Source organism: Papio anubis, chromosome 7 (assembly GCF_008728515.1).
Source record: "Papio anubis isolate 15944 chromosome 7, Panubis1.0, whole genome shotgun sequence".
NCBI classification, from domain to species: domain Eukaryota; kingdom Metazoa; phylum Chordata; class Mammalia; order Primates; family Cercopithecidae; genus Papio; species Papio anubis.
This window is the reverse complement of record NC_044982.1, coordinates 104,863,452-104,884,807: the sequence shown is the minus strand read 5'-3', so window position 1 is coordinate 104,884,807 and position 21,356 is coordinate 104,863,452. Positions and strand designations below refer to the sequence as shown.

At 46.7% G+C, this 21,356-nt stretch overlaps 1 protein-coding gene across 5 annotated transcripts in view; it reads left to right on the top strand.

Annotated features, from left to right (window-relative positions):
• Window positions 1-7,241, top strand: part of HOMER2 (homer scaffold protein 2) — a 135,530-nt gene extending 128,289 nt beyond the window's left edge. For 4 of the 5 annotated variants that reach the window (XM_003901322.3, XM_009210805.3, XM_009210804.4 and 1 more), the window contains exons 6-9: window positions 1,497-1,653; window positions 4,050-4,160; window positions 4,996-5,076; window positions 6,325-7,241. In XM_003901322.3, coding sequence (XP_003901371.1) covers window positions 1,497-1,653; window positions 4,050-4,160; window positions 4,996-5,076; window positions 6,325-6,513 — 538 coding nt within the window. In that variant the 3' untranslated portion in view covers window positions 6,514-7,241. The remainder of the gene's footprint in view (window positions 1-1,496; window positions 1,654-4,049; window positions 4,161-4,995; window positions 5,077-6,324) is intronic. The other variant, XM_009210808.2, reaches the window with a different exon arrangement.
• Window positions 7,242-21,356: the final 14,115 nt, after the last annotated feature.

Sequence of the window (21,356 nt, the reverse complement as noted above, 5' to 3'; positions counted from 1 at the left end):
AATTACTTGAACCCGGGAGGCGGAGGTTGCAGTGAGCCAAGATCATGCCACTGCACTCCAGCCTGGTTGACAGAGCAAGACTCTGTCTCAAAAAAAAAAAAAATTGCTGTATCATCTTAGAAGCAGTCTTTGCTCAGGCTGCTATAACAAAATACCATGAACTGGGTGGCTTAAACAACAAATCTTTATTTCTCACAGTTCTAGGGGCTAGAAAGTCCAAGATTAAGGCACTGGCAGATCTGGTGTCTGGTGAGGGCCTACTTCCTAGTTCATAGACCACAGTCTTCTCCCTGTGTCTTCACAGGTGGGGAGAGGAGGTGAGCTCTCTGAGGACTCTTGTAAAGACCTGGATCCCATTCATAAGGACTCCATCCTTATGCCCTCACCTAATCCTAATTACCTCTCAACTTCGCCCCACCAGCCCCCCAGCCGCCCCACCTCCCCACCCCCATCTTCTAAGACCATCACATTAGAGGTAGGGTTTCAACATATGAATTTAGGGAGGTCTCAAGCATTCAGTCCATAAGAGAAGCTGTCATTTTGAAATTCCCCCCATTTTACAGTTGAGGAAACTGAATTCCAGGTGACAAACTGACTCCTTGCCCAAGGTCACATAGCTAGTAAACTTTCTATCACCTCAGAGGGCCCGTGTTCCACTCAAGGCTGCACTCACAGTCTCTTCGGGAGTCTACCAGAGGCAGCCTGTCCCCTTCCCCAGCTAGAGCTGCCACAGGGTTGGCACCCACCTCTCCCACTCAGCTCACCCAGCTGTGATCTGACCTAGGAATTCCAGAAAGCACATGTGACCCTTAGATCTAACCACCTCCCTTTGGACTGTGGCTCTTTGTCAGGTACTTCAAAGGGCAGAACCACAATCGGTCTCTTTTCTTACTCATCAGGCAATTGTGAGAGCTAGATTTGTTTATTTATTTATTTGTTTGGTTGGTTTTTTTATTTTTTTGAGGCAGAGTCTCTGTCACCCCAGCTGTAGTGCAGTGGTGTGATCATAGCTTACTGCAGCCTTGAACTCCTGGGCTTGAGTGATCCCCCTGCCTCAGCCTCCCAAGTAGCTGGGACTACAGGTGCCTGCCACCATGCCCAGCTAATTTTTTTGTATTTTTAGTAGAGGTGGGTTTTCACCATGTTGACCAGGATGGTCTCTATCTCTTGACCTCATGATCCGCCCGCCTGAGCCTACCAAAGTGCTGGGATTACAGGTGTGAGCCACTGCGCCTGGCCCCAGAATTGTGTTCTCTTCTAAGGTGATTTAAGAAAATAGACCACAGGATGACATGTCCACACCAGAGAGAGGAGCCAGTTCCTCCTGGACCTGGAACAGGGCAGCCACACCCACCTGCCAGCTCACTGTGGGGAGAGGGCGTGGGCCTCCCAAGGGTGTGCTGAGGGGTGGCGGAGTCGCCTTCCCCAGGTGGGCGGAGGCGCAGCCAGACGGGACAGCACCCACCCTGTCGTCACTGCCCGTCCCCATCCTGCAGCGCTGCCAACGTGAAGAAATGGGAGATCGAGCTGCAGACCCTGCGGGAGAGCAATGCCCGGCTGACCACAGCACTGCAGGAGTCAGCAGCCAGTGTGGAGCAGTGGAAGAGGCAGTTCTCCATCTGCCGCGACGAGAACGACCGGCTCCGCAACAAGGTAGGTGCGGTGGGCACAGTGAGCCCCAAGGCTAGCTGGCGTGGGCAGCAGGAGATGAGGGCACCCACAACCCTTTTTCTCCACCCCCAACTTTGCCCTTAGCCCCATGGCTGGAGGAAGACTTGCTGCCTCTCCCACGGGAACATCCCTCCCCTTCCCTGCCTTTCTTAGTAGGAATTTAATCACATACATAATTGACCTTTTCTGTTTTTATTTTCTTTCTTTTCTTTTTTTTTTTTTTTGAGATGGAGTCTCGCTCTGTCGTGCAGGCTGGAGTGCAGTGGTGTGATCTCAGCTCACTACAGCCTCCTGTCTCCCAGGTTCAAGCAATTCTCCTGCCTCAGCCTCCCAAGTAGGTGGGGATTACAGGCGCCTGCCACCATGCCTGGCTAATTTTTGTATTTTTAGTAGAGACAGGGTTTCACCATGTTGACCAGGCTGGTCCCAAACTCCTGGCCTCAGGTGATCCACCCGCCTCAGCCTCTCAAAGTGCTGGGATTACAGGCGTGAACCACTGCGCCTGGCCAGACTCGTTACCTTTTCTGAACCAAGTTTTATAATTCCCCTTACTGAGGAGAAGATAAACTGGAGGTGTCAGCCTTGTCCCTCCCAGAGTTCCCTCCCTCAGCATTTCTGTGGTTCACTGACCCTCCATGGAGGAAGGGGACCCAGAGGGTAGGTGAGAAACAGACTTGGGAGATGGTGAGCTGCGCCTGCTTGGAAGTCCTGCTTCCATTCACATTATTATTTCTAAACATGTAAATTTGGAGTTGGGAAAAGGATTGTGGTGCTTGAGGCATGAGGAGGGTGGACAGGTGCTGACCTGTCGTACGCCCTCTACTCTCCGATTCTGGCATTTTTATTTGTTTGAAAATGCACCTGTAACCTTCCCTGTCATTAGTCACACTCCAGTTCATATGGTGCTTTTGGGGTGGCCACAGATCCCCCATTGAGGTCTTGAGGTTTCTCTGCTAACCTCGTTTTGATGGTGATTAATCCTTCTGCTATAAACACATAGGCTTTGGAGTATGCTCCATCAGTGCAGGGTTTTAGGGGGACAGGTCCCATTTAGATTGGTGTTCACTTCCCCTTGACCCCTTTTATGCCCTGCCCTGCCCAAGCTGGAGGGCCCCTGCATCCCAGCCCTTGATCACACTGTCTTACTTTCATGCTAATGCCACATAAAAGTGTCTCGTGTCATTTTTTCATCTTGGTGCTGAAAGTGCTGACGGTTGGGCACCAGGCCAATTGCTGACTTTGCACGTTCCCACCCCAGGCCTGGCAGATCTGCCTGCCAAAGGGATCGATTGCCCTTTCTTGCATTTTCAAGAAAAGCTGAGTTTCTCACTTTGGTCTCAGTCTGATAGCCAGCAGCAGTGCGGGGGGAGTGGAGGAAGATCATCACACACAACTCGCTCCCTTGGAGGAGTGTCGACCTCCCTGGGTGGGACATGTCACCAGCTTGCCTCCCAGGGTTGGAGGCGGAAGTTGGTGTGGTCTCCAGCGGCAGCAGGGGCTGGGAGTTCAGACCCCAAGGCTTGGTGCAGGCTGCCTCTGGGAAGTGTCCTGGGTGCCCTTCATATCAAGGACTACTGCTGCCTGTTCGGGGGGACTTCATCACTACAGTGCTTTTGTGTTGCATGGGGGGTCCACGCCTGCTATCCACTCTGCACACACATTTTGGCCCCCAGCATCCAATGGCAGTGTGAGAGTGCCAGGCCCTTGCACCCCTGTTCCACACAGGTAACCGTTTTGAGGGGTCAGCCTTGGGAAGGACGGAAAGATGCAATCTGGGGATTTGCCGTTCAGCCTCAGGGAAGAGGCCCATAGGCCAGACCCCTTCCATGTGCATCCCCAGGGGAAGGTCACCTTGATTTATAATGTTTGAAATGTCATTGCTTCCCTTTTTGGCAGCCACTGTACCATGAGTTGCTTGGTTTTCTACCCTGCTGGCTTAAACCATTGAGATGAAACAGAATAATGCAGGACATGATTACAGTGGTGTAACAGTCATTCTGGGGAAAAGCACATCAATCCAGGGACACCTGGCCCTTGCTTGTGATGGATCCTTAAAGCAAATCTGAATCTACTTCCTCACAGCCTTGAGAGGAAACCAGAAGCCCAGAGCATCTTGAAGGCAGGTTTTCTTACTTATTTGGCTCTGCCGATAAGATGCCTCTGTAAGGCATCATGTGCAAAGCAGGTCCCATGCAAGCGGTGCAAGCAGCCCCATGATGGAGCTGCATGGGGTTTGTTCATAGCCACAAAGAAAAACTCATAAGTGGATTAGGTTAGGGTTTATTTTAAAAGAAAACAGAAGTGTAGCTGTGGTGATCTCTTGCTTAATGACTAACGTAAACTGGCGCCCCTGCTTTCCTATATGGTGTGTTCTGAAGATTGATGAGCTGGAAGAACAATGCAGTGAGATCAACAGAGAGAAGGAGAAGAACACACAACTGAAGAGAAGGATCGAGGAGCTGGAGGCAGAGCTCCGAGAAAAGGAGACAGTGAGTAATGGTGCTCCGAGCAGGGCCCCTTGGTGTCCTCTTGGCCTTGCGGGGTGGCACACAGCAGGTGTGCTGGGGCATATGACTGGCCCTGGCAGCTGCCTGGATAGCAGCATGGAGAGAGAGCTGGGAGCCACACCAGGGTGCGGACAGGCCGGAGCAAAGGCCTCCCCATGACCTCTGCCGCCTCCCTGTCATCCCTGTTCTATAGCCGGTCATGCAGATTCACAAGGGAGTTGAACATTTCACAAGACACTCAGACACGCTTGTCATCTGTCCTCAGAAGTTGAGTTTTGCTGCCAAATGAATGCCGCTAGAGAACCATGATGTAATCACTTATTTTTTTAAAAAAAAATTTAAAATTTATTTATTTTATTTAAGATGGAGCCTCATTATGTTGTCCAGGCTGGTCTTGAACTGGGTTCAAGCAATCTGCCCACCTCAGCCTCCTGTGTAACTGGGACTATAGACACACGCCACCATGCCTGGCCTACAGTCATTTATTTTCTAGGGGTCAGACAGTTAAGTGTGCACATGTTGGAGGCTGTGCGCACATTACCAAACTCTCTAGACCTCACTTTCTCCACTTATAAAACAGAAATAGGAAAACCATCTGCCTTGTTGTGCTGTGTACAGACTTCACATGACAAGGCGTGTGACACACTTCGCCCATGGAATTCCCTGAGTTGAAGTATTCACGTGGTCGCTATCACTGTCTATGCAAACAGAACAGGTTCCCGAAGCGGCTTCCACGAGTGTGCACACATTGGTGATTTTCAAGAATATATTTTATCTGACTTGCTTTCATGTTCTATCTCAAATTTTTTTCATGTAGGAGCTGAAAGATCTCCGAAAACAAAGTGAAATCATACCTCAGCTCATGTCAGAGTGCGAATATGTCTCTGAGAAGCTAGAGGTACGTGGGTGGGGGGCACAGCCATCCTGGCTCAGACGAGAAGGCACAAATGTCATGGTACTCATTTTCCTGCTTCCCGTCACTTTCACACTGAGAATGCTGAAGGAGAGATTTTCTATTCACAAAAAGCTGGCGGTAACTGCAGGCCAGATGGTACCGCATCCACACCTGCCCTTGGGGCAGACTCGGCAGCATTTGTCTTTTGGTTTTTCCAGTTCTGTGAAGGTTCCTGTGCATCACCACAGCGTAGACGACTGTTTCCTTGCAGAACCCCGGTGGGAGTGAGGAGCGGGGGTGGTGGCCTGAGAGCCCAGGGTCAGGGTGTGGGGCCACCTCAGCCACTCCCCTGCCAGTGACCTTGGGCACTGACCTTGGGCAGGCCTTCCTCCCTAGGCTCAGATTTCTGATCACTAAAATGAGGATTTTCAGGGCCTCCTCCCCCTCAGAGGGCCTCCTCCCTGCAGGCCCTCTGATATATACACGGTGCTTCATATAGTTACACGACCGTGGAATTGGTAACTGGTTCCTGTGCACATGTTCAGAAAAGTCTCTGTTTATGCCCTCAACATAAAGCTCTTATCTGATATGAAGAATGCAAGGCTTATGGCTCATTTAAGGACTCACAGCTGTCCTGTCTTTGGGAACCTGCATGTGATTCACCTAGATGTGTCTCTATAGGCTTGTGGGGCCCAGTGCCACAGACCATCTCCATGGTAACAGCATCAAAGGGTGCACAGACTGGCTGTCCCTGAGTCAATGGCATGGCCAGTCCTTCCTCACCGAGGGCCAGAGGCTGGCCTGGGACTGAGGAGGCCACGCCTCTCTGTGGGACCAGGGGAATGAGCCACTCTCCCATCTCTTCTGTCTCTCAGGATGGAACTGAAATGTGGTCTCTGCTAGCCACTCCGACGGGGATTTCACACTTTCCCTGCTGGGCCCTGTGTGAGGTCTCCCTCAGGCAGGACTCTGCGTTCTGCCTGCTTTGTTGGGTCTTGGGTTTTCGGGCCGGGTGTCGGTCCCTCAGTGGGAGAGCAGGCAGGAAAGGAGGAGGTCACTGAAGTGCCTGCCACTTCCCTTCTGATGTCTTGGTCACAGGCTTGTGTGCTGGGGTAGCATGTCTCTAGGGAGCTTAGGCCCTTGCCCAGGCCCTCAGGTTGGATGGAGAATGGTTGGTTCAGCTGTAGCAGCTTTTGAAGGACGACTCTCATCACTCAATTTTCCAGACCCTTCTCCCTTTTGCTTTGCCAGGCGGCAGAGAGAGACAATCAAAACCTGGAAGACAAAGTGCGTTCCTTAAAGACAGACATTGAGGAGAGCAAATACCGACAGCGCCACCTGAAGGTGGAGTTGAAGAGCTTCCTGGAGGTGCTGGATGGGAAGATTGACGACCTGCATGACTTCCGCCGAGGCCTCTCCAAGCTGGGCACCGATAACTAGGGCTGGCCGAGGCCCAGGCCCCGCCTGTGAGTCCCAAGCGTGTGTGCGAGACCAGATAGCTCTAGGACGTTCTTCTGTGTGCATTGCTTCTGTAAATGCAGGCGCAGTTTGTCGTGTTTCCAAACCAGTTGTGCCGTCCACTCCTTTCCAGAATAGAAATCTCCTCTCGCTTCTCTGGCCTTGTGAGGTTGTGGACAACTGGAAGATTCTGACTCAGGAATCCAGAACTAGGTCTACCTTCAACATTTACGCAGTCAGGGCAGGGATGTTTATATCTTTCATAAGGGCTGTTGCAACCATATGAACTGAAAAAATGCATTTTCTAATCCAAATATTGATATTCTTTACACCAGGCCATCAGGCTCCTTTTATCAAATAGCATTCAGAGTATTTGAATGTCCATCAGGCACCAGCCCCAGGGGGCACAGAGAGAACAACATTCCTCTCCATCAACATCGAGAGGCTTTATTTAAAACAACTGTTTAGTGGAAACTTATTGAGAGATGGAAAACAAGCTTCTGGTGGGTGCATTTTCTGACCCGGGAGTCGCCTGCAGCCACAATACTGCCCCTGCCCCCCAGTTTGTATGGTTGCGACAGTGTTCCTTTTCTTGGTTTTAATTTCTGAGCAGATGATTGTGCTGTGGGAACAGCACACAGTGAGGGTGCCTAGCACAATGCCTGGCACTAAGTAGGTGCTTAATAAATGTTTGTTCTACTAAATGTGTACACAGAATTTAGTGTTTTAATCAAACCCCACAGCAGAGCTGGGACCCTGTTGAATGATGCACCATCTTTGCTGTGCTGGGTAGTTATCAGACATGACTGTCCGGTCAAACCCAAGCTGGGGCTTGGGTGACCCTGGGGCAGGGAGGGAGAAGGGGAAGCTGCAGGAGCTGGTCTCAGGCCCCTGGAGCCCATCCGTGATGCTCTGCCCCTGGGGCTCTCCGACTCTCGAATCACCTTCTCCCCTAGGAATGGTGACCCAGGGATTCCAGGTATAGGGGCTGCCCAGGGCTTGGGACCTAGGGTGGGATTGTTTTAAGGGTCTGGACAATTGAGAAGAAATTGCAGGCAATCGGGGGGAGAAAGCAGCTCAGCTGACAAGCCGTGTCCCTCATGACAGAGGTGTTCCACCCGGCTCTGCCTCCTGCCTTTCTTGGTTTCTCCTAGGGAAGGAACTGCAGCCATAAACCTCTCCTCTCTCACAGAGCTGCTCAGTGGGGCCAGCGGGCCTGTGGGTGCTGTTGGCATCCTGCCCTGGGAGATTGCCGGTGTGTGGCAAGATGTTTTGAATCCCTGGCCCCACACATCTCTATATGCCTTAGGCAGGGGGGAGGCTTTGGTGCCCCCTTACCCCTTTGAGAACCACCTAAGAGGACTACTCCTTCTAGAAACCTTCTCCCATGGACACAGTTAGAGTTTCTCCCTGCTGAATTTGGATTAATGAACAAACAACCCGAGGAGGGAGGGAGATGGGGTCTGCACACAGGTGCCCCGGGCCCCAAGGTGAACACATGAGTCCTCCTGCTTTCCTTCCCTTTCCCTCACTGAGACGCCTCTCTGAGCCAGGGAGTCTTGTTTGGGATGCGGACAGAAGGGAAGGCTGGGGATCTGGAGCACCAAGGCACTTTTAGAGGAGCCCCCGCAGGGTAAGTGGGGGCTTTGGTTGAGTACACAGGGCTCTTGGCAGACAGGAAGTGGAAAGTGTGGCCAGCCCTGTTTGTGATTCGGGGTAGTCAGCTGCTGGCCCTGCCCTTTCTCCAGAGCTCCAGATGGCTCTCAGGACAGTTGGTAGCACTTCCCTACTGGCTGCACTAGGAGACAGAGAGCCGAGCTGGCTGTGAGTCAGCCCCGTGGCCCAGCAGCAGGATGAGGGGATTCTCAAGCCAGCCTGGTCCTCTTAGCAGCAGGCTGGGTGTGTGGCTGTGCGGAAGTGGTGGACACTGGGTTCTAAACACCCTCCACTTGGGTCTTCAGATGACCTCTGCCTCTATCAGGTGACTTATGAATCTAGAAAGAGCCCTCTTGACTGACAAGAGAATGCTCAGGTGACACGTGCACAGAGTAGTTACCAAAGCCACTTGTGCATTCTGATAGCAGTGACTTTAGAAAACTCCGGAAATGGAGGTGTAGAAAATGTTGGAAGAGCCATTTCCACAGTGGGCTGCTGAGCAGTCGAGACCCATGATCCCAGCTCACCAACCACTGAAGAGTGTGGTGAGCATCCTGTGGGCAGCAGGTAAGGAACTTGGATTCCTCCTGCTGTGTGTCCAGCTCTACAGCTGTTGCAGCCCCGGAGCTAAGAGTAGTAGGCACTCCCTTAAAGGGAAAGGTAAGTTGGGCTTGGCCGTGAAAGCACAACAGCTTTTACAAAAGCACTGAACTTTTACATTCCTTCTGCTTTTCTCTGAAGATCTTAGTGTCTCTTCATTTACTTTCTTTTAAAATAATGGCCCTGGAGCAACCTGGACAGTGCTCCCTTGAGCTGGTGTGACGTGCCCTCGTTTATTCAGACATGCAGCTCAGTCTCAGTACTGTTGTCATAACCTTACACCAGAAGCAGGCAGAACGTAAGCCATTCACTCCGTGAGCATCGCAGCCGCTTGTGCTGCCTGGAAGGTGCAGGGCCAGGACTGCATTTTCAGTTTGCAAATGAGGTCTCCTGATTTTGGCGTTTCCAAGACTGGCTGCTATACCTTGATACGCTTTCCTTCTGCCTCCATGAAACCTGGTGTCTAAAAGAGATCGACTAAAACTTGGAACCCTTCAACCAAGAGGACATTTAAAAATAACCTTTCATTCCAGTCAAGACCCAGCTGGATGCATTTTAAAGTTGGGAGTAGTGAGGAAGCCTTCCTAGTGCGGCCTGGGGAATGTAAAACCAACAGAGCGACAGGTTGGGACAGTGTGGTCAGGCCTTGGAGGGAAAGAGAACCAGTATCCACACAAGACATCGAACTTGTGTGGCCCCTCAGTTTCATCTCTCCTGCCTGCCATCACATTAGACTTTAATTGGGTAAGAGAACAGGGCAGAGCCTGTCACCTGCATTTTGCAGACGGGAAGTAGAGACAGAGAAAGTGACACGCCCAGGGTCACCCAGTGGTGACCAGCAGCGTGGACTCTGCATTCGGGTCTCCCAGACCTTGATGCAGTATCTTTTGAGCCATGCCACTCTAGTCCCTTTGGTGACCCGTGGGTGCCAAGAGAAAATAATTCTCTTATATCTTGATAAGAGCATATTACAATTATATTATTTTAATATGTGTCCACAGCAAAGGACAGTTTACAAAGATGTGAATCTGAATGACATCTAGGAATGTTCATTATAAACAATAAGTTCAACTTTCAAATGATTCTGGTTTTGTAGGAATCTTTCCAAGAAAGTTGGTTAAAATGATGTGTCTGCCTGTGAGGCCAGTTCTATGGAAAACAAACACACCCCGAGTTCTTTATTGATGGCTTTAGTGGAGGCAGAGCAGTACGTTCAAAACAAGTGGGAGGCCCTGAGATCGCAGGAATGGAAACAGAGTTCTGGCTGGGGGTGGCCTGTCCACTGCCCACCCCTTCCTGGAGATGCACTCCTTTCTGGCTTTCTGGGGAGGGAGCAACCTTGCTCAGTGGTGGGAGCAGCTTGAATGGGACCTAATCAACACCCAGGAAGACTGTGCACAGAGGGCAGTTGGTCTCTAGGCTTCATGGTGGTGGTGGGCAGGCGCCTGCCTGATGTAGACTACGTTTGATGCAAAACATCAAGTAAAGGGTGGAGCATAATACAGTGAATATGCCTCCCAGAAACATCATCATCTGCCCATTTTAACAGGGCTCTTTATCTTTAGAAAAGTCTCCTTCTCGATAGAAACCAGGGACAATTTTGGATGAGAGCCAACCACAGGACATGCTGGGGACCTTATGGGGGGACCTCACGTGTGGCCAGGTGCACCTTTGGGAAGAAGGCAGATGTGATGTGACTTAGCACAGGCACTCGAAAGAGGGAGCCAGCCACTGGTCTTTGCTAATATCCAGAAGCGGATTGTTTGTTCCATTCATCTTTCTAGAAGTTAAATTATTTCATTGCCTTGAGACGTCACTAGATTTTGAAGCACTTGCAAACTAGAAGCTTGCAAGAGCAATGTCCATATATATTTTTAAATGATATGCATGGTTTAAAAGGACCCTAATTTCTGAGTACATGGCTTCCCCAAAGAAACAGTATATATTCTGGAGATGATGGGGGTTTCGGCATGGAGAGGGACTCCTGTCTAGTCTAGAAATGTGTGTTACTTACATGTCTCTTCCATGTACCTATCTCAAGAATATTTCTAGTTTGGCTTTAAACACTACCCAGGCAGGAAGGTGGCTTTGGTAAGAATTTTGAACTGGATGAAATGTTCTAGTGAACTTAGGACAGCGTGCGTGTGCTTGTGTGTGTGTGTGTGTGTGTGTGTGTGTGTGTGTGTGAAGAAATAGCAAAAGGGGAAGTGGGAGAAACAGTAAGGAAGAGTTTTCAATTAAAAATATATATGTCTAAGAGGAGACTTTATTTTCTGTTTCTGGTGGTGATGTTCTATGTTCTGGAATCCATTTCCCAGAAGAAGAGTTTGTAGGTCTTTGGTTTGAAGTGGAATTGTGCAGTGCCCTACTCTCTTTGACAGTGCACAGTCTTGCAGCAAAGTGGTCTCCCAGGCCCCAGAGACCCCCCGGGCACCTGGCAGGAGCCGACAAACCACGGCAGAGTCCCAAGTGGTGTGTGTTTTGGCGAGTGATGGGCAGGACTGATGATTCACAGCTGTGGGGCTGTGCTATTGTTTTTACCCTCTTGTACTGCTTTTAATAAAAGTCTCGACTTTACATCAGTTGTGAGAGCAGCGTCTTACGATGTGACAGGCAAGAAGACATTCCTCGCATCAAATGTAAGAGTTTAGTTTAATGATAAGAGTGGAGTGGATAAGTGAATTCTCCCAAGAGTACTGTTTTTTGTTTCCCTTTTAAAATGCTTTTGTGGTACATAAATAATATAATACTTTTTTAAAAGAAATTCCAGATGAGTAAAAAAAAAAAAAAATCACCTGTTATTATACCATCTGATTATAACCACTGTTAACATTTCCGTTTTTATCTTTTCAGACTTTTTTCTATGCATATGTGTGTTTTACTACTTTTTCCATGAAATATAATCATGTTATACATACTGTTTTATAACTTTTATCCCTTTTAATGCTATATTGTGAATGGATTTCTGTATCAGTAAATATGTAATTACATTATTTTTAACCTCTATGTAGGCTGTACCTTGGATACTTAAGTTGTTTCAATTTTTTACTGTTGTAGTCAAGGACATAATGAAGTTCTTCTAACATCCTTGTGAACTTTTCAGAATATTTACTTAGGATAATTTTCTGAAGTTATTACTGGCTCAAAAGTACACACCTCCCTATCTGTGGCTCCTTTCCTTCTGAGGCATATGGGACTTTACCCTCCAACCCCCTTGTACTCATTCAGGGTCCTATGACTAATTCTGGCCAATGAAATGTGAGCAGAGGTGAGATATGAAGCTCCAGGCAGAGACTGAAATGCCCATAGGCAGTTCCGCAGTGTCTGTCTTCCCTTCCCTGATGTCCCAAGGACAGAGCCTCTGTCAAGCCTGGATCCCTGAGTGACTACATGGAGCAGCCCCCTTCTCCCCTCATGTTACCCTCACCTGCCACCCTGCATGGACGTGTAGCATGAATAAAAAAAAATAAACCTTAGGTGTTAACCACTGGAATTTCAGGGTTAATTGGTTAACTGCAGCATAACATATCCTGTCCCAACAATTAAAAAGTATGCACATTTTTAGGACTTTTAATATGTGTTGCCTCAAATTGCTTCCAGAAAGACAGTCCCAAAGTATACTCCCACCTGCAGTGTGTGAGTGTGTACTGCTTCCTCTTTAACACCGGAGTTACCCTGGGGACAAAGAGCTAAAAAAAAATGTTTTTTTTGTTAAAATGTGACCCTTTAAGATGTTCACCAGTATCATTGATTTCTAAGAGGTTTATTTCATAAACATTGTAAAACAAGATTTTAAGTTGCATGTATGGCTTTTTTAAAACGTTTGACACTGCCGGGCGCGGTGGCTCAAGCCTGTAATCCCAGCACTTTGGGAGGCTGAGACGGGCGGATCACGAGGTCAGGAGATCGAGACCATCCTGGCTAACCTGGTGAAACCCCGTCTCTACTAAAAAATACAAAAAAAAAAAAAACTAGCCGGGCGAGGTGGCAGAGGCCTGTAGTCCCAACTACTCGGGAGGCTGAGGCAGGAGAATGGTGTAAGCCTGGGAGGCGGAGCTTGCAGTGAGCTGAGATTGGGCCACTGCACTCCAGCCTGGGCGACAGAGCGAGACTCCGTCTCAAAAAAAATAAATAAAACGTTTGACATAAAAAAAACACCTTTTAGTCAAGTTTATCTGTTACTTTTTTTTTTTTAATGGTTACTACCTATGCTGTCATGCTTATGCAGATCTTTCCAATTCTTTTTTTTTTTTTTTGAGATGGTCCACCCTGTCCCCCAGGCTGGAGTGCAGTGGCGTGAGCTCAGCTCACTGCAACCTGCGCCTCCCGGGTTCAAGCGATTCTCGTGTCTCAACCTCCCGAGTAGCTGGGACTACAAGTGCATGCCACCATGCCCGGGTAACTTTTTGTATTTTTAGTAGAGATGGGTTTCGCCATGTTGCCCAGGCTGGTCTCCAACTCCTGAGCTCAGGCAATCCACACGCCTCAGCTTCCCAAAGTGCTGGGATTACAGGTGTGAGCCACCAAGCCTGGCGAGGTCTTTCCAATTCTGATTGCAAGGTTGTATAAATATCCACCACTATCTTATTCTTGTACTTTTATTATTTCTTTCTAAACAGTTAATTCTCTGATCTGGCTGGGCGTGGTGGCTCACACCTGTAATCCCGGCACTTTGGGAGGTCAAGGTGGATGGATCATCTGAGGTCAAGAGTTCAAGACCAGCCTGGACAACATGGCAAAACCCCATCTCTACTAAAAATACAGTAACAAAAGAAAATTAGCCGGGTGTGGTGATGGGTGCCTGTAATCTCAGCTACTTGGGAGGCTGAGGCAGTGAACCCAGGAGGTGGAGGTTGCAGTGAGCTGAGATAGCACCACTACCCTCCAGCCTGGGTGACGGAGCGAGACTGTCCCAAAAAAAAAAAAAAAAAAAAAAGCTTCCAAAAGACATTGAGATAATTTTGTAATGTTTAGAAAAATTAGAAATTGGATTGAGTAAAATTTACATATTTTACACAAGAGGACTAACATCTTTATAATATTTAACCTTTCATTTCAGTACATTTATAATGTTGTATGTCTCTCAGCCTATCTTTTCTAGTATAGGTGATTTTTGTAGTGTGGTTACTATTGTGTAAATGAGATCTTTTCCCACTACTTTAAAAAATGAAAATTAAATCAATTGCTTTTATGACTTAAAACATTAAATAAAACTTATGTAAGTGTAAACATTATTTTAAAACATATGTAGAAAATTAAAGCCCCCATAATTAAAATCCCTTTCCCCCAAGAAAAACAGTCAACAGTTGATGCATATTCATCAGTTTTTTCCTAAAGTATGTTTTAGCACTTTGACCATATGAGACAACCCTTCTGCTCTTAGCATTTTTCTCTTTGCAATAGATCTTCCTAAGTCAGTACACATCAATCTACCTCATTCTTACCTCTGCATAAGAGAGTAGTGTGTGGTTGTATAATAGTTTAACTTGGCGATTGGTTATTTATTTTATAACTAGCCAGTTACTGAACTATTCTAAAGGTTTTGCTGTTGTTAATTTCTTTTGCCTTTTTCAGTTGGGTAATAATTCTGGGTAGGTTGATAATTTTATTCCCATGTTTGTAATCTTATTTCACTTTCTCAAATCATCACATTGACCGGTACTTTTAGAACAATGTTAAATAACACTTACATAATTCTGCTGATATTGTACATTATTTTATATATATTTTTTTTACTTAGAAGAGTGTTTCTCCAGAACTATAAATTTGACTCTTAGTGTAAAATAATCTTAATATTTGAATTATACATTAAGGTTATGCCCTCTATTTCTAGTTTGATGAAAATATTATTAGTAATGGATGTTGGGGTTTTATTTAATGGCTTTTTTCCACATCTGTCAAGATATCAACTGACTTTTCTCTATTATGACTTTAGATGAATCATTAATAGATTAGCTAATGTTAAGACATCTCTGCATTTCTATAAAAACCTGATATAGTCATAGTATATTATTCTTTTAATATACATCTCCTTTCAGTGTTAACAGTGGTTATTTATGATTGGTTGGTCCATAGATTTTTATTTTGTGTTTATTATCTGTACTTTCTGATTTTTCTACAAAGATCGTGTATTACTTGTATAATAAAAAATAAGAGCTTTAAATTGTGAAATTCTTCTGGATTTGGTTTTCTCATTTTATTATGGAATTTTTCATACCTAAATAAGATGAATAGTTGTGTGATTTTTTTTTTTCTGCTTTGTCAGTTATTGGTGTTTGTTAACTTCTTAAAATTAAAAAGAACTTGGGAAGCTGTTTTTCTATGCCCTAGAAACATTTAAATATTTAGAATTTTTTGCTCTATTGAAGTTTTTATAACATGTCTAAAACTGTCCAAATCTAGTGCCTCTTGGGAAATATGTTTTTTTTCCTTTTTTTCAATTTTTTTTCATACTCATTGGTTTCTTCAAACTTTATTTCTATTCTGTAAGTTTCTGGCAATTTAAATTTTCCTGGCTAAGCGTGGTGGCTCATTCCTATAATCCCAGCACTTCGGGAGGCCAAGGCAGGAGGATCGCTTGAGCCCAGGAGTTCGCAATCAGCCTGGGCAACATAGTGAGACCCTGTCTCTACTAAAAATTAGCTAGGCATGGTGGTGTGTGCCTGTAGTCCCAGCTACTCAGGAGGCTGAAGCAGTAGGATCACTTGAGCCCGGGAGGCCGAAGCTGCTGTGAGCTGTGAGCACGCCTGGGACACAGAGCAAGACCCTTTCTCAAAGAAAATTTTTTTTAATTAAGTACATTTTCCTAAATAGTGATTCTGTTCTGATTTTCAGACTTGTTGGCCTGGAGTTGCAGTATTCGCTTCCTCATTCCCATGTTGTGTGTGCTTTCCCTTTTTGTTCTCATTAGTTTTTCCAGAATTAGTCTGTTTCACTGATCTTTTCAAATAACCAACTCTGAGATTTATATCTTAATTTACTATTTTACTATTTCATGATTCTTTTGGTTTTGTTCTTACTACTTTTTCCTTTATTATTTTCCCACCTTCTTAAGTTGCATGCCATTTTAACTTTTTCTTCCTTAATAAAAGACACAGTTACTAACATTGTAAGGTATGACTTTTCCTCTGAATACATCTTTATCCCTATCCCTTAAATTTATATTTAGTGTTCTAAGTTATAAATAATTTATAATTTCAGATTTGACTTTATTTTTTACTGGAGTTTTTTGAAGTTATACTTTTAAATTTCCAGGTAGTTTTATTTTGTGGTTGTTTTTAGCATTTCTTACAAACTTCTAGTTTTATTGCCTTGTCAAAGAGAGTATGGCCTGTACAATTTGTGCATTTTGGAGATCATGGATGTTTTCTTGAGACCTAATAAATTTTTAGTTTTAATACATATCCCCAGAAAACTGAAGAAGAAAGTATATTCTCTGAAGGTAACAAAATTCAATCAGATATATTCATTTGACCTTATAAAGTATAATATTATGAACCTTTAATTTTCATTTACTTGATTCATTAAGACTAAGAAAGACATGTTAGTCTCCTGTTATTGTATTTCTGTCTATTTCTTTTGTTTCTAACAGTTTTTGCTTTCTTTTTGATGTTATTTGGCAAATGATCTTTTTATATTTAAGGGAAAAAATATTTTCCTTTAAAGACTTGTATACCTTTGTGAATCTTACCTCATTTTGTTGTAATAGTTGTTTCTGTAGAAATACATAGTTCAGTAAAATATTTATGTCTGTTTTTAAGTCAACAGAAATCTTTCAGAAGTCCTTTGTATCTTAACAAGATACTTTGGAAGTTCTTGATCTTTCTAAGTAGGCTAATGTTCTTGCGGGCTACTCCTGAGCCAAAGCAAGAGTGGTAGTGTGGACTGAGGCGTATTAGGCTTTGGGTTTTTTTGAGTGTACCAATGTTTCTGGTTCCTGCTTTGGGGCAGCCTCATGCTCAGGGATGTTTAGGGGATGCCTGCCCTTCATCTGGCCATATTCTGCCTCAGTAGGGCCCACACAAAGGTAACCTAGGAGGCACTTTTCTTCTGTGGGGACTAGCCTTCTGAGAAGGCAGCAGAATGTAGCTTTGTGTGCCTGGCTATTGGGGTAAAAGCTAATCTGAGAGGCTTACTCCACCAGAAAAGATTTTGTTTTTTTTCTGTAGAGTCAGAGTCCCGCCATGTTGCCTAGGCTGGTCCTGACTCCTGGGCTCAAATGATCCTTCTGCCTTGGCCTCCCATAGTGCCGGGATCGCAGGTGCAAGCCACCACACACAGCCCCCACCAGAAGAGGTTTTCCCAGAGCTGTTGGAACAGGCTATTCACGTGGCAAAGTCTATCATAAACACAGAACCGGCTTTTTCCAAATGTGTAGGAGTGGTGAATCCCAGCCCTCAGCTCAAGAGTAAAAGAAATAGGACCTTCTCTATTTTCCTTCATTCAAGTGAGTGTTGATTTTTGAGCCCCTGTTCCACCAGGCTCATGCAATTTGACTCAGTCAGCTCCAGGACTCCCCTTTCTCCAGAGGAGAGTCCTTTACAGTTCTGGGGAGCTTATATATTCCAACATGTTAAGCGGAGAGGGGATCCACATCTGCTCAGATATTCCCGGTTCCTACCCTGCTGGATACCTCATGCCTCCATCCCATGCTTGGGACATAGGAATTAGCTGTTCTGTGCTGTAGGAATCTCCATGAAGCTGTACTTGGCCCTGACTGCCTGGGCCCTCCCTGTAGCCACGCCCTGTCTGGTGCCACAAAGACTTCATTTAACTTGAAGGGACTGCTAGATAAGCCAGACCTGTGTTTGCACAGGAGTCAAGACCACTGAGTGGAAATAATTCTGTGGCTGCCACCAAAGCTGTTTGCATTGCCGAGAGCCACAGTTCTACCCACTACTTCCCAACCGTGGCCCCACTGCACCTGCCAGAGTTGTTACCATCTCTGTGCCCTTTCTCTTGCTTATTGCACAGTAGGTTACACAGTCTTGTGCTTCTCCCTCTTGCCATGTCATCTCTTCACTCCACCACTGCTCTGACCGGCCCATGCCTATGCTGTTCCCCGTACCCTCGAGGATCTCCTCCGTTTTCATGTTCCTCTAATGCAGAGCTACCAGAGGCTTCTTCCTAAAGCATGGGGCAGATGAGGTCCTAGGACACCACAGGCTCTTTCCCTACCTGCCCAGGCCTTGCTGTGCACTCTGTGTTCTTGCTTACGCTGCCCCACTCCCTGGAATCCCTTTGCTGCTCCAACCCCATTCCTCTTTTAGGCCCCAAAGGCCCCAGCCCTCTGGATGAAACTGAACCACTACCAGGAAGGGGGACTTGTGCCTCTTCCATCACCCTTTTCATACTTACAGCTGTTAAATCATTCATGTTTTCATTTAGCAAATATTTATTGTGCCCCCTTATGCCCAGGCCCTGGGAACACCACGGTGAAAAGACTATTACTTTCCCCAGATCTGCTCTGTTCCAGTGGAGGGGTGAGCTGCTCCATTGCAGGCATTCATGGAACTCAGCTGATGGGGGATTTTTGAGCCTCCCCCGCAAGGCAGAGCTCTCACAGGCAGCCGAGGACAGGGGCCAATGTGCACCCCGCTTCTCCAGACCTGGGATGACCTGGGCCATTCTGAAGACCTCATGAACACCACGCTTCAGGATCGATGACCCCAGGAGGAGCCTACGGTGGCTAAGTGTGCCTGCTTCACTGTTCCTGCGTCACCAGCCCACTCAGGTCCTTTGACTTTTGTGTAGTAGCATTTTTCTAAGGACAATCTGCAGAGCAGCTGCTTCAGAGCTATTTGTATTGCTGGCCCATCCCAGGAAAACCTCCTAGATGAGGACCCTTGCATTCTGGGCCTGGAAATCTTCATTCTAGAAAGCTCCTTTTACTAGACAGAATAATGGTCCCCAAAGATGTCCACATCCTAATCCCTGGAACCTTGTGGCTATGTTACTGTAGTTGGCAAAAGGGCCTTTCAGATGGAGAGATGATCCTGGATTATCTGGGTGGGCCCAGTCTAATCACACAAGTTCTCAGCAGCAGAGAACCTTTCCTTGGGTCAGAAAGAGATGTGATGATGGAAGAAGGGTCAGATATGATGCTGCTGGCACTGAAGGTGGAGGAAGGGGCCACAAGCCAAGGAACAGGGGCAACCTCCAGAAACCAAAAAGGGCAAGGAAATGGCTTCTCCCTGGAGCCTTTAGAAGAGAACAGAGCCCTGTCAACACCTTGATTTTAGCCCAGTGAGACCCATGTTGGACTTCTGACCTACAGAACTGTAAGATAAGAAATTTGTGTTTTAAGCAGCTACTTTTGTGGTGATTTGTTATGGCAGCAATAGAAAACCAATGCACTCTCATGCTTTTACATACCCTATGGTCTGAGAGCCTCTGCCCCATAAATCCACTCAACTACATGGGTTTCACATGCCATGTGGCCTTTAACCAATGACCTCCTCGTTCTGGCTGCTGTTACCACCTGCTTGATTCCCTGGTTCAAATTCTGAAGAGAGTGGATGAACAGATGAATACACAGGTCTGACTGGCCCCACTCATTGCTTTTCACTCCAGGACAATCCATAGGATTGGCTGTGCTAGAAGCAGATGCCAGTCGTCCTCTGGCCAGAGGGCCAGACTCCCAAGACAAGGTACATGGCCGTATAGGAGAGAGAGGTCAGAGAAGAGCTGGTGGAAAAGGCTGTGGGGTTGAGACCTAAGGATGGGCATGGGTTTGCCAGGACATGGAGGGTGCAGGGAGAATTCCAGACACTTACACTTAAGAGAATAGGCCCTTCGGGGGCAGGCAGGAAGCAGTATGGTATTGCTGGACTAAAACCTGTGGCAGGGGCAGTGGCTGCCCAGGGGAGGCGGCCAGGTCTCTGAGGGTTTTGTCTGCCAGGCTGAGGGGCTGCCCTTACTGTGTGGGCTGGAAAGCCAGGGAAAGGTGAAGACTGGCAGTGCTTTGGAGGCCGATTGCAGAGATCTGAAGCTGGGCAACAGGAGACACTTGTCCCCACTTCCTTGGCTCTGAATTCCCTGAAGCCAAAGTCTGGATTGACTTCAAGGCCTGGCTGGAAAAGGGAGAAAGGAAGGAGAGAAGGTTCCAGAAGAGGAAGAGAAGTGTTGATACACAGAAGACACAACTGGGCCAGGAACTTTTATTGTGAGAACGTTCTTTTGAAAAGGATCCTTTTTCAAAGGCCTCTTGTGTTTGCAGCCCTTAGAAAGCGAATTCTGAGAATTATTTCAGCCTGATTAAGCTCGCTGGTATCTCAAAATACTGAAATATTATAATTACAAACAATAATAAAAAAATATGTAATTACAAACAATACCAAACTGCAAAATAAGCATAAGAAAAGTCCCACGAAGTTCTGATTTTGCTACTTTTTCAATTCCAAATTCTTTCCCTAGGAAGTTTGGTGCTGAGCCTGGCCTGTGGTGGGGAAGGAGGCCTGGGGCACAGCCACTGGACCTGCCTCTGGGATCTGGACCTGATGCCCAGCGAGTAGCCCACAGGTTGCGTCGCCCACAGGTTGTGTCCCCCACTGGAACACCCCTGGGAACCCGGGTGGGAGCAGCGGGTACAGGGGCCAGTGCAGAGTCGGGGCTTGGACCATCAGGCCTAGACCAGCACAGTGAGGCACATTCATTCATACACAGGAGTTGGATTTGCATTCTGAAAAGGTAGCACACATGACAGACCCGTGGGCAACCTGGCAGTGGCCGGGAAACCTGGCAGTGGCCATGCCACAGAGGGAGGCCCAGGCTGCAGCTGCTGAAAGGGACTCATGCCCCTCCCAGCTGTGCCAACTGAGGCCCCTCACGCTGCTGTGTGCCAGAGTTAGTTAAGAAGACACTGGAAGGCTGGGTGCGGTGGCTCACCCCTGTAATCCCAGCATTTGGGAGGCCAAGGTGGACGGATCACGAGGTCAAGAGATTAAGACCATCCTGCCAACATAGTGAAACCCTGTCTCTACTAAAAATACAAAAATTAGCTGGGCGTGGTGGCACACACTTGTAGTCCCAGCTACTCAGGAAGCTGAGGCAGGAGAATCACTTGAACCCAGGAGGCAGAGGTTACAGTGAGCTGAGATCATGCCACCGTACTACAGCCTGGTGACAGAGCAAGACTGTCTCAAAAAAATTAAAAAAAAAAAAACAAAAAGACACTGGAAGTAGGAAGATTTCTGTTCTATATCAGGACTTTCTTTGGAAACGAGGTAGATTCCTTTTGTTCTGTGGAAACCCAGGATTAACATCACCTGAGTGAGGGTGACAAGGTTAGTGAGGATGCTTGCACAGTCTGAGAAATGAATGGACTGTTTTGCATCAGTCCCTTCCCCTTTACCAATTTTAAAAATTTAAGGGGGAGAAAATATTTCAACATGAGACTGAAATATTTTCAGTTCCTGAGGAAAATAACACTATTCCTCCATCCTTAGTATTCACTTAAACAAATGTTTTGCTAAAACCTTATTAAAAACTTTAAGCCCACCCAGGCACGGAAGGCTTTGCTTTTACAGCAGCTAAGGTATGTTTTCATTACCCCATGAGTGATGCTAATG